Raw genomic sequence first — 15,806 nt, 5'->3', positions numbered from 1 at the left:
CACATGGAAAAAAGGCACAGGAAAGAGCCTTTCACAATGCAATAGAAAAATATGTGCTAAAGGATGAACCCTCATTGGTATTATCCCCCTTTGCGCTGAAATGTGGCCTGGCCTTTGGCAAGGTCCTTGTAGAAGTAGACTGGCCATATGGATTTTAAAGATAGCAAAAGTTTGTCACTACAGGAGGGGAAGTAATTGGGAACAGGTTGCCAGTTGGTTTAAATATGAGTTGCACTACTTCAGAGAGCTCCAAGGCTGGCACTGTTTTCCAATCAAGATCAGAACCAGAAGGAACTCTTCTAGAACAGACCCTGTAGGATGTCTTGTGTTGCCACCTCCCCTGGATAAGGAAGGTAGATTTAAGTGCCCTGCACTTGCACTCAAAACCTCACACTTCTACAGCACTTGGAGACCTGTTGGCAGACAGAGCTGGGTATTTGTGTGCTCCCTACTTGTCACCATCCAGTGGTTCAGGACTCTGGGGTGGTCTCTGATCCTAAAGGAGGTGGGTTCTTATAAAGAAAGGGTTTGGCCAGAAGGGGTCTGGTTCAGTCACTCACTGTGAAGGTCCTTCTTCCTTGGCATCAGGTCACTGTTAGGCCAGAAACAGCACCTCTACCTCTTTGGGCTCTGTGTCTGATTTGCTGTGCAGGGCCATGATGAGAGAGATGCCAGCTAGCTCCTCAGAACTGCCCTAAGCATCATTGTTTTCTGAGGATGCTTTTCCCAAGGAAAACAATTTGCTTGGGAAATGGCACTGCTAGGGTTGACTGCTATGCACAAGGTACCCCATTTGACTAGATGGGAGGACTTTGTATTGTCATTTACAGACCCCCTACTGCATTTCTGCATTTGAGCACTGGGGAGCCTGAGGTGCTGCTGAGCTGCTTTAGAAATGATGTGCCGTTTTGTGTATTACTATTGAGGCAGCTCTTCAATTAAAACCAAAACATTGCTGGTAACAGGTACAAAGGAGGCACTCTGTGCAGCTTGGAAGCAGCACTATCTGCATTGACAACTGAGAATGTACTGCAGGCCAGATGGGAAAAAAGCTTCACGCTCAGTTGCAATTTAGAGGCCACCAACTGACTACCCCTGGTCTAGAGTTGAGCTGAATTATGCTGTAATAACTCCAATATTAAAAAAACATTCATGTTATATCCAAGAATATTGACAGAGGGGCTAATTTGCCTTATCACCTACTCAAGGGAAGGTGGGAAAGGGGTCAAGATTGGTCTGGGCACCAAATGAGGGGAAGTGTCCTGGAGTTTTTCCTTACCTTGGGAGACCTGAGTAAGATGGGAGAAGAGTCTTCAACCTTTCGTGCCAGCCACAAGGAGTAATTGCAGGAAAAGACTTCTGGCCACTCAGGCCATAAGAACAAAGATATAACTTAATAATGATATACAAAGTATGAGTAGTGTTTATTACAACAAGTGTTCAGACATTCATGATATCCCATTTGTTTTTAAAGAAACAAGTCTCATTAAACTAGAAGTTGATGGCAAATAATGTCTGAAGACCAACTAGAACAGAAACTTTAAGAAATGATGAGTTTGCACATGCAACTTTCCCAGTATAGTTTCACATAACTTTACTCTTTCTGGTATTTGTGACACCAGAAACTATCAGTGTTCCAATACGCATTTTCTTTTGAAAGGTATTTCTTTGAAGATAAGTTCTCTTTTGCTGTGATCATGAATTGAGGGTGTCCTTCAGGCTGTAGGAAACATGCACATGACAAGATGTGATGATGCCACAGTCAAGATTAGATGTCATAAAAGAGACCTGTCTGTATGCAAATATCACCTTTTGTTGCTACAAAGGAATATAAAGAGTCCTGTCTTTTCTCCTAGGTGGAGGAGATATGGGAAGGGGCCTCTAAAGCTTCATGCTGCAGTGGCCCTCCAATCATCACCAGCAGACTATTTACAATAAGGCAGTGCAGCATTTCCCAACATGGCACGCTACAAGCGTCTCCATGCAAGAGTTCGGAATTCCCTAGACTTACTTCAGCTGAATTCTTTTCTTCCTGAAACACCAGCTTTAGATACTAAAGAACACCTGTAAGTCAAGGCCAGTGCTTTCAGGAATATGTTGGGAATGGGTGGTTGATGTTATGGAGAACTGTTGTAGAATCTAGAGCGACAATTTTCAACAACTGTACCATGGCACATTGGTGTGCCGTGAATGGTCTACAAGTGTGCCATATGCGTTTGGGGGAAGGTTATTTATTAGTAGGGTCATTAGGGAATGTGAGTCCCCCACCAGCAGCATGATGTGCATAGTCAATTGTCAAAAAACTGTTTGTGTGCCTTGACAATTTTAATGCCTTGTCAGTGTGGCATGAGATGAAAATGGTTGGAAAATCGCTGATCTAGTGCATCCAATGATGTCTGACATCTCATTAGAGATAGACCATATTCTGAACAGAAGGGTGAAGGACTCCAAAGAATATCAAAATGCTGTTCTCCTGGGCTCGACTTACTGACTTAAAAGTTGTTTACATCTGCCTTTTGTAATGAACTACTTTACTGCAACTAGTGTAAACAGCAAAATGGAAAAAGAACAGGAAACAAAAAAATCACTTGTTTTTCTATGAGTTTCTTTATGCACAAGGAAGGGAAAAACATCAGGATCCCCCTCCTCAATAGAGATAATGCATAACTAAAAGCATTTAAATTTTGTCTTGTGCTCTTCCTACATGACGAAATGTTGATGATGTCTCTCCAACCTCCAGTTATTTGCTGTCAGCACCCTTTGTATCTCTGGGAGGATTATCACCAAATGAGATGGAGATAGCTAAGGTAGGTGTGAGAGCTTCAGATGAACACGACATTCAGAGTCCTGTTCAGGAATTACTCGCCCATTTATAAAGAACTCCTGGTTGGGGCAGAGGGCATCTCCAGTGCTAACATCTTCCCAATCACAAGGGGATCTTTCCCTAAACAGAACTGGCCTCTTAAGACAAATGCCATGTGTAGAGGCCTGGAGTAGGGCTATGGAGTGCATCGGCACTAGAGACGTGGTTTGCTGGCATGCTCCCAGGGTTCCTGACCACATATTCCTTGTAGGCAGATGAGAAACACTGAACTAGGACCAAGAACACAATGACACTGCTTGTAAATCAAGTAAACCCAGACTTGATTAACCCAAAGCCTGGGGCTTTCCTTGATACAGTGGTCACTAGATACAGTGGTTGCCATTTTGGCACTGCCAGGGATAGGATTGGGTTGTGAGCTGTATTATGCCTTGTGAACTGCCACTTTGGGTGTAAAACAATGTGCCCTAAAATCTATGCACTTTAACCTGCAACTCTACTGAAAAAGAAAATTGATATAATCCTAGTCATACTAGAAACTGTGAGTGAAAGATTGGGCTGGATTCATTCCAATCAGTATATGACATTCATTACTATTAGCCTCTCTCAGTTCCCTGGCCTATATGTCTGTTGCCAATCTATGTTCCTTTCCAGTAACAGCAGAGAACTTGTCAGATCCATCCATCCAAACCCTATCCTGGCCTATCCTATTTGTTTAAATGATTTGTTTTCCACATTTCCCTCCAAATAAATGCAGTGCTGAAGGTAATATACACATACAGAACAAACCGTGTAATGCCAAAACAGGAAGGAAATATAAAGTGCAATCATCATCATCATCATCATCATCATCATCACCATCATAAAGAACAGTATAATTAAATTTTTTTGCTAAGCTACTGCCTATTCCCCACTTGCCTTCACAGCCTTAAGTGATCCTTCTTCCTTCCTTCCTTCCTTCTTAAGTGATCTCCTTTCTCCTTCCATTAAGCTGCACAAGGGCTCTGGCTGATCTTTGGTCCTGTGTGATTAGATGTAGTCAAACTGATCTTTCACTTCTCTCGCACAACTGCACAATATAATAAAATCATATATGTGACCTTCAGGAAGCACCAGAATGTTTATGAACATTCTTCAACATCACAACTCCTGCTCTTCAGTTGGCCGATCTTATCAGACACATTATGTGATGCTGCTAACTTCTGAAAACAGCCCAGATATCAAAACTTGTTTGACTTCCCTTGAAATTCTGCACATGTTTTTCTTGAGGACAAATGCACAAAATTCACTTTGAATTTTACTTTAGGTAATATTTTGGCTGGCAATCCAGGCGAAAGCTGTTGTTTTTAAAAAGCAAGTCTCACTTAAAATTGTTGAGAGGATCTTGGAAACTGCAACTTTAAGCAAAATAACTTGTAACCAAACCAATTTTCCAGTAGGCAGGCTCAATAACACTCTTTCAAGTGGCACGCTCACTAAGCACTTTCCTGTGGTGCTGCAAAGCATTGTTGCACTCCAGGAAGCCTTTTGGCTGCCTGCTGGTGCACAACAAGGCCAAGGAATTGGGTTGCAGACCTGGCGCAACCTGGAAGCAGCTTCCAATAGCCCTGCAGGAGGATGTGGAGGTCAGAAGATTGAAACCCACTGACCAACTTTTAAAAAAACAAACGATGCTGCGAGAACTTGCTGTACTGGTAGTTATTCAGGTTCATTCCTCTTCCTGCTGTGTGGGCTGGCAACTCAGTACATGGTGGGGGTTTTTTCTTGATTTTGTGACAAGCCCTAGTTATAGGTGATTAATGAAAATCTGGGTTTTTGACCAAGGAAATTGGAACCCCTAAGAACTCAAGGAGATCCATGCTGGTGCAGATCAGAAGTCCATTCAGACCAGCACCACCTTTTCCACAGTGCTTCCAGGAAGCTGACAAGTGTGTCATGAAAAAGAAACAACAGGTCTCCCTTGGTTTGCCACTCAGCAACAATTGCTCAGAGGCATAATTTGGACTAAAGCCCAATTATTATTTTTGTGAATGGAAGAAGTTCCATTCACATAAGCAGGAAGGAGCCATTTTTGAGCAGAAGAGAAAGACAGTACTTGCTTTCATCCAAGCCACTACCGTCTGAATCTGAAGTGTTTTCAGTTGTCCTTGGTAACCCAGAACTTTTGGGGGGAAAACTGAAAAAATGTCTTCTTCTTTTTTTAAGATTGAAGTACCTGTGAAACCACGTTACTTCCGCAAGCAAGCTGGGCTCACCAACCGCTGGCAATTTCCATTCAGCCCAAACTGTGACCTGCTAGGAATTGCACAAGCTAATAAGGCTACTCGAGTTGGTCTCAATGAGACTCTGATGAGAATAATGTCAGGTATGATGGTAAGCAGGGCTGAAGTTGAGGGGGAGCTGGGCAACTAGAATATTTTGTACAGCAGGAATGGTGATGTTATCAACAGGAGCACTCAGGTATTGCCCCTGAAATGTTTTTCCCAAAGGAAGTTAGTTGAGAAGAAGCATCAGCAGGAAGCAAACCAAGACATTTGTATTAGCGCATGTTAGTATCAAGGCTGTTGTCTTTCTCAAGGGCTGCCTGAAAAGCAATATATGGGACTACAATCCTATGCAAATATATACTTAGGAATAAGACCTAATAAACACAGTGGGACTTGAGTAAAATGCAGAGGCTAGCACTCTAATATACCTTTTATATTTATCTGGGATTTTTTAAATCCAATTTTTCCCTTTTTATGCATTTGTTTTAATACTCATGCAACCAACTCCAAGAGTTTGGAATGAAATGAGCTAACTCTTTAAAAGAAGTATAGTCAGTTTCAATGTAGGAATAAATGTTAGGAGAAGAAAATACTGTAAGAAAAAATTTAAAGTTTTTTTTTCTGTTGGGGTCTAAATGGGGTGTTGCTATAGGAGGGTGGTTCACAACAACTCTTGCACTTAAAAATTCACCACTGGTGGTAATTGAAAAACACTGAGTAGCTCTTCAGATGGAAACCCTCTTGTTTGCTTCATCTCATAATCTTCTAAGTTTCATGAAAAGATTTAATATCTTGCATTTTTGCCCAGGAAAAAGGTGGTCAAGGTAATTCAGAGAGCATATCAATCTTCAGAACCAAAATTGCAACGCTAGGCTACCAAAAAGTGTAGCAATGATCCCTAGAATGATTTGTTCCCAGAATCATCAGTAATTCCACACTGGCCCACTAGAGAGCAACTGTGCTTCTGGAAGAACTGGACTGAACTTCATAACATTAAGAAGGGTGGAGAGGAAGGAAAGAATAGTTTGTTAGGCATAGTGTATCTTACTCATTCCGGTCTGACCTACGTGGTCATCTCGTTCACACAAAAAACAGATGGAGCAGTAAAAGTTTTCCTAAACCACACCAATTATGATTGCAGGTGGGGGGAATCATGTGATTACATATTCCTCTATATTAAAAATAAACTCTCTTGCAAGTGGAAAAGTGAATGCCAGGGAGAGGAGTTCTAGTTTAACCTTCTTCTTACCACAATAGTTTTGTATATAAGAATCTTGTTTTAATAGAGAAGCATTCAACTATGCCATCACCACAGATGTGAAGTGCATTTTGAGTGTCTCCTTGAATGCCTACGCCTGGCGATGATGTCATTCACCAGGTACTATGGAAGGGAGCCATAGATCACAGCTGTCCTGGGCAGCCATTCCTAAACCACTATGGTTTGCAGCATATAATAAAGCTTTCCAAGTTTTGCTGTAGGATCCACTGCCTCGGTCCCTACTGTGGCATTCCTTGGAGCCCTGCCCACAGGGTTGACATGAAGCAGGGTGAAGCAGATCACTTCAAGCAGATCAGTTGTGGATCAGTTTTTATAGGCACTAAGCTCCCCACTCCATGAATGGCCTGCAGAAGAAGGGGGGGGGGTGAAATGACACCATGTTCTTTTTCTCTTCCCTTTCTCATAGGAAAGGAAGGGAAGTGTTTTGAAAGAAGGAAGGAATTGGGATGTGATTTTAATAGGATAAAAGGAGAAATGGGGGAACCGAGTGGGTACAATTTGGTGCTCATCATCTTAAAGCTGGCAATGTCTCTCCCTATCTTTCTTCATGCCTGGGAAATGGGGAAAAGGGGAACAAACTGTGACAATGTAGGGGTCTGTCCTTAGTATATACTAAGAATACTTTCTGGAGTCTGATTTACAGTGCAATCCTATGCACATGTACTCCAAAGTGAGTTCAGTTTGTTCAATGAGACTTATTCCCCAGGTCAGTGTGCACAGGATTAGCTGTTAGAATTAGGATTAGCGTAGGATTAGAAGTTTGGATTTATAATAAATTAATGCAAATTAATGCAGTCACTTCATTTCCAGAGCACCTATGGGAACGTTAGCGCTATATAGAACTGAGGTTATGTGGGAAATAGCTTGGAAAAGTTCAAACCCTCCAATTAACAGTAAGGTGCTATAAGTGTTACATTGGACTCTTCTTTGAATGGTTTAACTCAATCATAATCTGTATTTATTTAGGGTTAAACAATCTGCCATAAGGCTACAACAAATGCTGATTTCACATTTTCAACTTTATTTATGGAAGCAATGCCAGAGAAATGCATTGTATAAGTTCAGAGAAATCAGATCAAGCCAATGAATGAAGCATTCATGATCATTTCTTAGCGGCTAGAGCTCAGTGTGGGCTGCATGGAACACAGTTCTCTGCTTCAGTGGATATTCAGTAATTGTGATTCAAGTGGGAGATACAGGATCAAGTTTTAAAAGAAACAAGTTGCTATGAGTGAAAAAGAGCATGAACTTGATCTCATCCACTGGTTTCAAGCTTCCTAAACACACAGACCACTCCTACAAGTTCAATGTGGCTTGTTCTAAAGTAAGCAGGCTTAGCAAATCCTTTTACATTACTTTTTCTGCTGCAAAGCCCCGTGTCTTGCTGACACATTTTGCTAATGTTGATAACAAATACTTGCTACTTTCAGCACATTCCTATTCATAGGGTACAATTGCAGATTTCATGATCTGTATGCCGCTGGCCTGGTAGGTGCACTGCAGAACTGCTACCAACACAAAGGCTGGGAAGCTGTGCATGGGTGACAGCAGAATGTTAACTGTTACTGGCAAATTGGTGGTGGGGGTAGATGGGGAGGTGGTGAGAATCAGGCCAGACTGGGGCTGGGAGATGCCAGATCTTATCCCCCCTGCCCAGCCCAGACCTGCCCCCGGACTGTCTTCAGACTTATGCCAGCAAAAGAGCTGCCATAGGTCTGAGAAGACCCATTGGGGTCCAGGGAGCCTACAGGGAAGTTACAATTTGCTTTACTTACCACTCCTGGGGTGCCTAGTTTCCACCCAGCCCATAACATCTAGGACACACGTCAGCAGCATTGTATGCTTTGGGTCGGCCGAGGTTAGGAATGGGCCATTATTTTCATTTCTGCTTGTACAGACTATGCTGACTGTGGTTACACAATCTGCTTTGTTTTTCCATGAAACCTGCCCATCCTATCTTCTGTAACAGACACAATTTGATATGTGCCAGAGGGGAAAACAAGCAACTGTTTTTAAATCTTTCAGTTGACACCCCAGTGTCCCTGAATGCCGAGCGAGAAGATTGGAAGGCGAATGCAGAATTTGTGAAAGAAGCCAGTGGGCATACTTTACCCGTTTTGTTGACAAAAAGCAAGCCCAAACACAGGTAATTGCCAGGGGTCATTCGCATGTCAACATTTTTCAAATAGCTTTAAGATGGAGCTGTTCCTTACTGTTAAGCATTGCCACAGAATAATACTCAGTGTATTTTAATCTTTGTGTATTCTTCCTCTCTCTCCACTAAGATTTTTCACCCTCAAAGGAGCCCCAAACGAGATGTTGTTTTCTTACACCCAGAAGATCACAGAAGGCTTGGAGCCAGGTGGGTAAGATGATCAGAGATGCAAGCTGCTATGATTGTCCTATCAGCTCCAGAGAAGGAGCTCAGGTTTAGGATTTAGAAATCTTGTGTATTGTATAATGTATACATTAATTTAGGTCAGGGGTGCCCAAATCCTGGTCCAGGGGCCATATGCAGCCCTTGGCTACCCCCAATCCAGCCTGCAGGGAACGCCCAGTCTCCAATGAGCCTCTGGCCCTCTGGAGACTTGCTGGAGCCCGTGATGGCCCAATGTGACTGCTCTCAGCGTGAGGATGATTGTTTGACCTCTTGCATGAGCTGTGGGCCAAGGTCTCCCTCCACTGCTTGCTGTTTCACATCTGTGAAGCAGCAGCGACAACGAAGGAAAGGCCTTTTATAGGCCTTGAACTATTGCAAGACTTCCATTCATTCATAGAAGTTCCATCTCTAATATATTCATTTATGTAAATTTATTCAAATTTTAAATGTAAATTAATTCTTTTTCCCTGGCTCCCCAACACAGTGTCAGAGAAGTGATGTGGCCCTTCTTTCGAAAAGTTTGGACACCCCTGATTTAGCTTGTAGCTTAGACTGTGCTCTAAACAAGGTCTTCTTCCATTCACATCTTGCCTCTGCCATGAATTCAACAGGTGGCCTTCCCCTCCCAGCCTCAACTTCCCAGCTATGAAATGGGGGTGATAAATTCTTAATTTATAGCAGTGGTTTCCAAACCTTGTAGCAACAGGACCCCCCCCCCAAAGTTTACCAGCTACTCAAGCCCCTGTGGCTATGGTGATTGGGCAGCAGTGCGCTACCCAAGTAAGTAGCAGGTTGTTTACCCCTTGATGCACATAACCTAATCTACCCTATCAGTTTTGCAAACCACCAAAACTTGAGTTGTGACCCACTGGTGGGCCACGGACCTACAGTTTGGTAACTGCTGACTTACAGGATTATTATAAGGACTACATCAAAATAACACATATGAAGTGCTTTAGACACTGACAGCCCAAAGACATGGCCTTTGCTGCCAAAACTAGTGTTATAGCAGCAGAGTGTGCTTTGTGGTATCATCGCACTGTTATGGAAGCACACATGGCTGCACATTTCTGGGCCGCCACTGCAGACACTGAGGAGCACCTGGTGCACAGCAGAAGCCAGGAAAAGCCCCACCAACATTGGTAAGTTGGCAGGGTGGGTAGAGCAAGTGGGAGTGGGCAGAGTGGGGGAAAGGAAGGGGTATGTCAGATGCAGGAGAGTGTGTATCCTGGCACAAGTTATTTATGCCAGGAAGCTATCTTCCCGACTTGCTGCCTTTTTCTTCTCAGACATGCATCAACTGCAGAGCTGGTGCAGGTCTGAGAAGATCCACTGGCAATCAAGAGACTTACAGAGAGGTAAGGGACAGTAGTTTCCTTAATCTCTCCCAAGTCTGTTTTGGCATGGCTGCATGCTATGGCAGGGAAAAGGATAGGATTGGGCTGTTAGGAAGTGCTATCCAATGCAAAGTTTTATTTTAATTGTTCTCTCCCCTCAGATGTAATATTGGAGTGCTTGGGCTTCCAATGGGAACTTCATCGCATGTACTTATCTAAATCCCAGGTCCTCTCAAATCTTCTTGCTTCAGCTATACAAGAAGATGAATTGCGTGATACAGAAACACAGGTCAAAACTGAAAAAGGTACTGAAAGGACTTCCAAAATCTTTATCATTTTGATTAGGTTCCAAAAAAAAAAAAAAAAAAAGAGGACACCAAAACACATTTATGTATAAGGCATTTATACCACCAACATCACTCCATTTTTAGCCAACAGGTTGCTGTCAATCATAACAATAACTCTTGAACACCTAAATTATGTTCTTAAATCAGGGGTGGCCACCCTTTCAACATTAGGGTTTCTGGAATTTCCTGCTGGTATTTCTTCTTCTATACAAATGATGAAAGGTTGGCCCCAACCTAAACAATGGTGCTGTACAGTATAAAACGAAGAATCAGCTATTATAAACACTCTATCCATAAGCTTATAATTGAAATCAAAAGACACAGAAGGAAAAGGAAGGGTAAAGAAAGAAAATGGAGGCAGAGCTAGTCTGTCCAAATAAGGCAGCTGTGGCCACTGCTCACCTCTGTTCTTCTTTGAAAAGGAAGAGAAGAACCAAGAAAAAGAGGACGTGTGGAGGAGGGACGTAGGCTAGAGCAGGGGTGTTCAACGTAAGACCTGTGGGCCAGATATGGCCCACAGAAGCTCTGTCTGGCCCACGATAATTGGGCCCTTCTTGCGGTGCCCTTTCAGCTCTGGGAGGGATGGAAGAAGACTACAGTAGATAGAGAATGCTATGGGGGAAGGTGCAGACAAAGAGGGGTGTGAGGGGGAGACACTGCTGAGGCCCCAAGGAGAGCCTAATTATTGTGTGGGCTGCCCAGTCAGCAGCACCATTTCTGCCAAGGTGTCACTTCACAGGCCGCTTACTCAGCTGCTGAACTGTGAAGTGACATCTCGGCAGCACTTGTTGAAAGGGTGGCCCACGTGAAAATTGGGCTCTCCGACATCTTGAAAATATTATCGAGATTTGCAGATTTTCACTTCTGTCATTTGCAGCTAATGAGCTCCTACCTGAGAGCAAAGCGGTTATTTCTGACCATCATCTGCTTAAGGACGTTACTTCTGTCCCTCAGCAGGTGCCATGAATGCGATTCAGTCCACTGTGTGAAATGAGTTTGACACCTCTCGTCAAAACTAACTTAATTCATTGTTTTCAAGTTTTCTATAAAAAGGAAGTTTGTTTCAATCTTTTAAGTTCAAATGGTCATGGGACCAACCAAGTGACTACCCAACTGACTATTTCATATTTTACAACTGTAAGGTCTGCTTATTTATTAATTTATTTATTTTTACCTTTAACAGGTTTTGAAATTTCTGTCACAATGCCAATTTTGCCCAAATATCAGACTGGAAGCTTGATGTTAGAAATAGTGGTTTACAACAGCCTTGCAATGTGGTCCAAGTTGAGAAGTAGGCTAGGTTGATTTTTTTCCAGCCTAAAATCACCTGCACAAAACACTCTTCAGGTAGCAACAGAGATACTTAAATTATTCCACTCATATTCCTTCCCAGACCAAATTGCATGTAGAAAGTCTTGTGCTCTGCTAACTTGCACTTTCAAATTTTTAAAAACAAAAAAAGCACATTCAAAACCATGCAGTAAGACCTGAATTGGAAAAATAATGAAGTCCTAATTTTGGTGCTTTGGTTGGGGATGTATATTGGCACCAGTGTTCAGTCACAGCTATGTTAAATCTTGAATTTCTTTATTATGGGCAGACTCTCACAAAAGAAAAAGAAAAAAGCATTCTAAAGGAACCAGTAAGTTGCATCCCCAGAACTGTGACTATACTGGTTTCCTACCTCTAGGGGTGTTTGTGTAAGACGCGAAGAAAACAGGATGCGACTGCTTCCCTTATGTGTCAGTCCTAGCTCAGCTTCCTTCATTGGTTAGCAGACTGGAAGGTGGAAACAGCCTCCGGTTTCAGATGATGGAGCTGGATATTGCCTGTACATTTGAGCTCATATCTCAACTTCCAGAGGACCTAGGAGCTAGCTTTTGGAAACATAAATAAAAAAAAAAAATGAAAGCTGGCAATCCAGACCAGCTAGTGAACAACACAGGCAGGGCAGGCTGAAATTCAGGAGAAGCCAAGCAATCCTTGTTAACTTTATCAGGTCAGCATTGGCTCAAATTCTCAAGCTTGCTCACTATTGTGATGTTTATTGTGTCTTTAAGTCCTGTACAAATCTTCCTTGCACCCAATGCTTTTGGCAGAAACCAGATGTTATAAAGAGCGCTGGCTATACGGCTGGAAAGAGAAAGACCCCTGCAGAGAGAGGCGAGAAATGCCTAAGGTCACAATTGAGTTGGACATTGACGATCCAGATGTCACTCGATTTGGTAATTCCTTCCTCTCTGGTTCTGACGTTAGCTGCAGAATGCAAATTCAGTAGATCAGATGTTTTCTGTAGGTCTCTGTCTCTTGTCTCTGATTTGTGTGATGCCCTTCCTTAGGGCACCTCTGTTGTCCCCGTTCCCCCCCCCCCGGGACAGATGCTGTGGTAACAAGGAAAGTTAATTAGCCTAGTCTGTGCTTTCCCCAGTCTGTCCTGAATCTCCTGCCAAACAATTTCATTACATGACCTCAACTTTCTATTAAGAAAAAGGAGGTTTAAAAAAAACAAACCTGTTATATGTGGCGTTAAAATGATGCAAGTGGAGCAGCTCTCATGGAGGCCCAAGACTTCCTGATACCTTAGTTGGTGTGTCTAATGCAGTCCTTTTTTACCCAGTGGTATGCTAACCTCTGCTCTTCCTGCTATCCTTGATGAATACGCTGTAGTCCACAACTCTCTTCTCCTCCAGATGTCCTTATCTGCTCTGTTCCCTCTCTTTTCTAAGCTAGGGAGGAGGAACATTAGCAGCTGTGCAACTGAGTGGGTGGATAGAGGTGGGAACCCCTGACTAATCTGCTGCATGAGATGACCAACTAAGGGCACAATCTTATCTTGTGTTGGAACAGGCAAGCCAGGAAGCTTGCACTGTATCCAGCGCGAGACAGGGCTGCACAGTGGCTCAGTTGAAGGTAAGGGGAAACTCTTCCCCTTACCCCCAGGTAAGCCACTGCAGCCCTACTCTACCTCCTGAGAAGGCACAAGTCAGAGGAGAGCAGAGCAGCTTGAAGCCATTCCGAACTGCTCAGGAATGGGTGTTCAGATCTGGCATAACAGCTGGATCCCAGCCCCACCTCCTGCTCCCCGTCCACCCCCGGACTGCTCTCTGCCCGCCCTCCACCCACCCTCTCTCCACCTCAGAACACCTCCCTCCCGCCTCCTCGCCCCACCCCAGAAACTTGCATTGGCCAAGCTCAGTTGACACAAGGCTCCCTCCACAAGCCGGATACAGCCTCTGTGTGCCAGCGCACCTCCATGCGCTGGTGTGGCTTGCTCCCGAGGAGGCACAAATGTGATTTACACCACATTTGTGACCTCTTAGGCTGGTGCAGGGCACTTGCGCCAGCCTAGCTCATAGTTAGGATTGCGCTCCACGTGGGTTTTACAGAAGGGCTGGCTTTGGTCTTGCAGCAGAAGCACACAGTAGAGAAATTCCATAGCACAGCGCCATCATCTCAATATGGGAAAATTCTGATCAAGGGACAAATGGAATTGTTCTCCAGGAGGCTAGACCTCATGAAGATGTTGCTCTTGAGACTTGCTGTTACTTACTTACTTATGTGTTCTGTTGCTGTGAAGCTTTTGCTGTTGCCCTGAAGAATTTATACAATTCTGTACTAGAAGTAAATGAAGAAGACATTCTGGGAATCCTGGCTACAGCATCAGTATTACAGTTCCCCACCCTCTTCCAGAAGTAAGTAGACACTGCTGCCCTGTCATGTAATAGGCTTTACAAATGGAGACTGAATGGTGTAGCGGTACAAAATATTGGCATCTCTCCCTAATTGAGTTAGTTCTGTGGAATGTCAACTTGGTCGGCCAAAATGTTGTGTATCTTGACGTCAGGTTTAAAAACACTACTTAAGCCACCGTGTCAGCGGTAACCTATAACCTGCCTTGATAATTGTTGCCCTCTTGAGCTCAACAATAGAGCGCTAGTTATATTGTCACGGCAACCCTGTGAAGCAGGGAAGAAAAAGGACAGCTTACCATTATTAGTAGTCCAGGTGATGTAATGATGTTTTGTCCCTTCCTGTAGCCCACAATCCAGACAAACCTTGTGTTGCTTTACCGGCAAAATATTCTGTGTCTCTTGGCACACCTTTCCTGAATTAGGTATTATTAGAATGCGGGAATGGTAGAAATAGGTCCTTCTGTCACCCGGCAGAAGCACAAATTGACACCCTTCGCCTGCCAAGAAATGTGGAATGAATCATCTGGGTTGTTATTACTGGAATAGTCTTCTATATTTTAAAACTGGCCTTCAAAAAAAAAGTTCTGACTGAGGAGTGACACACTAGTCTTGGTAAAGTCACTTTTATCTCAGTAGGTAATGAAGTAAACATATTTTTAGGACACAGAGGTGCATCTCCATCTCTCTAGAAAAGTGTCACTGCAAGTTGAGCATAAATTTACAAGGGCTAGTATGGTCAAGCTCTACAGTTATACAAAAATAGTCTGCAACCGGAAGCACGGTATACATTCAGCTTATTTGCTTCATGCAAATTTTGGAATTGTCAAACTTGCTCATTCTTGGAAATGGGGTTGATCAGTTATTTCAAAATTTGGAACACTGTATCTGATATCGTGTCAGAGCTTGGAAAAGATGACGTGCCATACAAAGATAAAATTAGTGGCAAAATTCTGCTGGCAAGAGAAAGCCATGAAGAAAAGGAAGGAGAAGGAGAGTAAGAAAGACAGTAAAGGAAGATAGACAGTATGTTGAAATTGCAGCAAAACTTGCCTATGGGCTTGGAAAAAAAGATATGACTCAAAAAAGTGGGAGGAATGGAATCATAGAGGTACCTGGAGGCAATGACTTACAAAGTTAAGGCGTGGTGGAAATGTGTGTGTGTGTGTGAGAGAGAGAGAGAGAGAGATGGGGAATAGACAGATCTGTGTGTGCTGTGATTTAGAGAAATTGGAACTGGATACAGAAATCAGCATCCTGAGAATTTCAGCGCTCGCTCTCTCTCTCTCTCTCTCTCTCTCTCTCTCTCCTTTTTTAAAAAGCAAGTTTCCAATTCTTAATTCTGCTTGCAAATATGTGAGTGCACTGCCTGGTGAGATCTTAAGGTCAGACAAGAGGAGAGGTTGGGCAATCTGTGAACACATCTCTTTGAGGCAAAGGGGTACTGGGAAAAGACATTTTCCCAATCTAAATTGCCTCCCCCCAAAGCTACTACTTGTCATGTGGGGGAAAATTTCCCCTGGGGGGCAAATAGCAGGTTGAGATTGGTGTTAATTAGGAAAGCGGCATGGAGGAAAGCTGCCCCCCTCCAGCTGCTATTACTTAAATGTAGAACAAAATCATGGGAAATACTGATTACAAATCTCCCACACCAATCCTAGTCAGGCCTTAAATGGGCATTGAACA

At 43.3% G+C, this 15,806-nt stretch overlaps 1 protein-coding gene across 1 annotated transcript in view; it reads left to right on the top strand.

The window, feature by feature from the left end:
- The first annotated feature begins 1,959 nt into the window (after window positions 1-1,959).
- The window catches only part of BTBD16 (BTB domain containing 16), a 49,103-nt gene continuing 35,256 nt past the window's right edge, over window positions 1,960-15,806 (top strand). The window contains exons 1-9 of the mRNA XM_066621449.1: window positions 1,960-2,066; window positions 2,741-2,807; window positions 5,027-5,186; window positions 8,393-8,513; window positions 8,653-8,729; window positions 10,246-10,389; window positions 11,386-11,388; window positions 12,531-12,656; window positions 14,009-14,123. Of these exons, the coding sequence (XP_066477546.1) occupies window positions 1,960-2,066; window positions 2,741-2,807; window positions 5,027-5,186; window positions 8,393-8,513; window positions 8,653-8,729; window positions 10,246-10,389; window positions 11,386-11,388; window positions 12,531-12,656; window positions 14,009-14,123 (920 nt within the window). The remainder of the gene's footprint in view (window positions 2,067-2,740; window positions 2,808-5,026; window positions 5,187-8,392; window positions 8,514-8,652; window positions 8,730-10,245; window positions 10,390-11,385; window positions 11,389-12,530; window positions 12,657-14,008; window positions 14,124-15,806) is intronic.

Source organism: Tiliqua scincoides, chromosome 3, assembly GCF_035046505.1.
Source record: "Tiliqua scincoides isolate rTilSci1 chromosome 3, rTilSci1.hap2, whole genome shotgun sequence".
NCBI classification, from domain to species: Eukaryota; Metazoa; Chordata; class Lepidosauria; order Squamata; family Scincidae; genus Tiliqua; species Tiliqua scincoides.
Note: the sequence above shows the minus strand (reverse complement) of the source record. Positions and strands in the feature narration are given on the sequence as shown.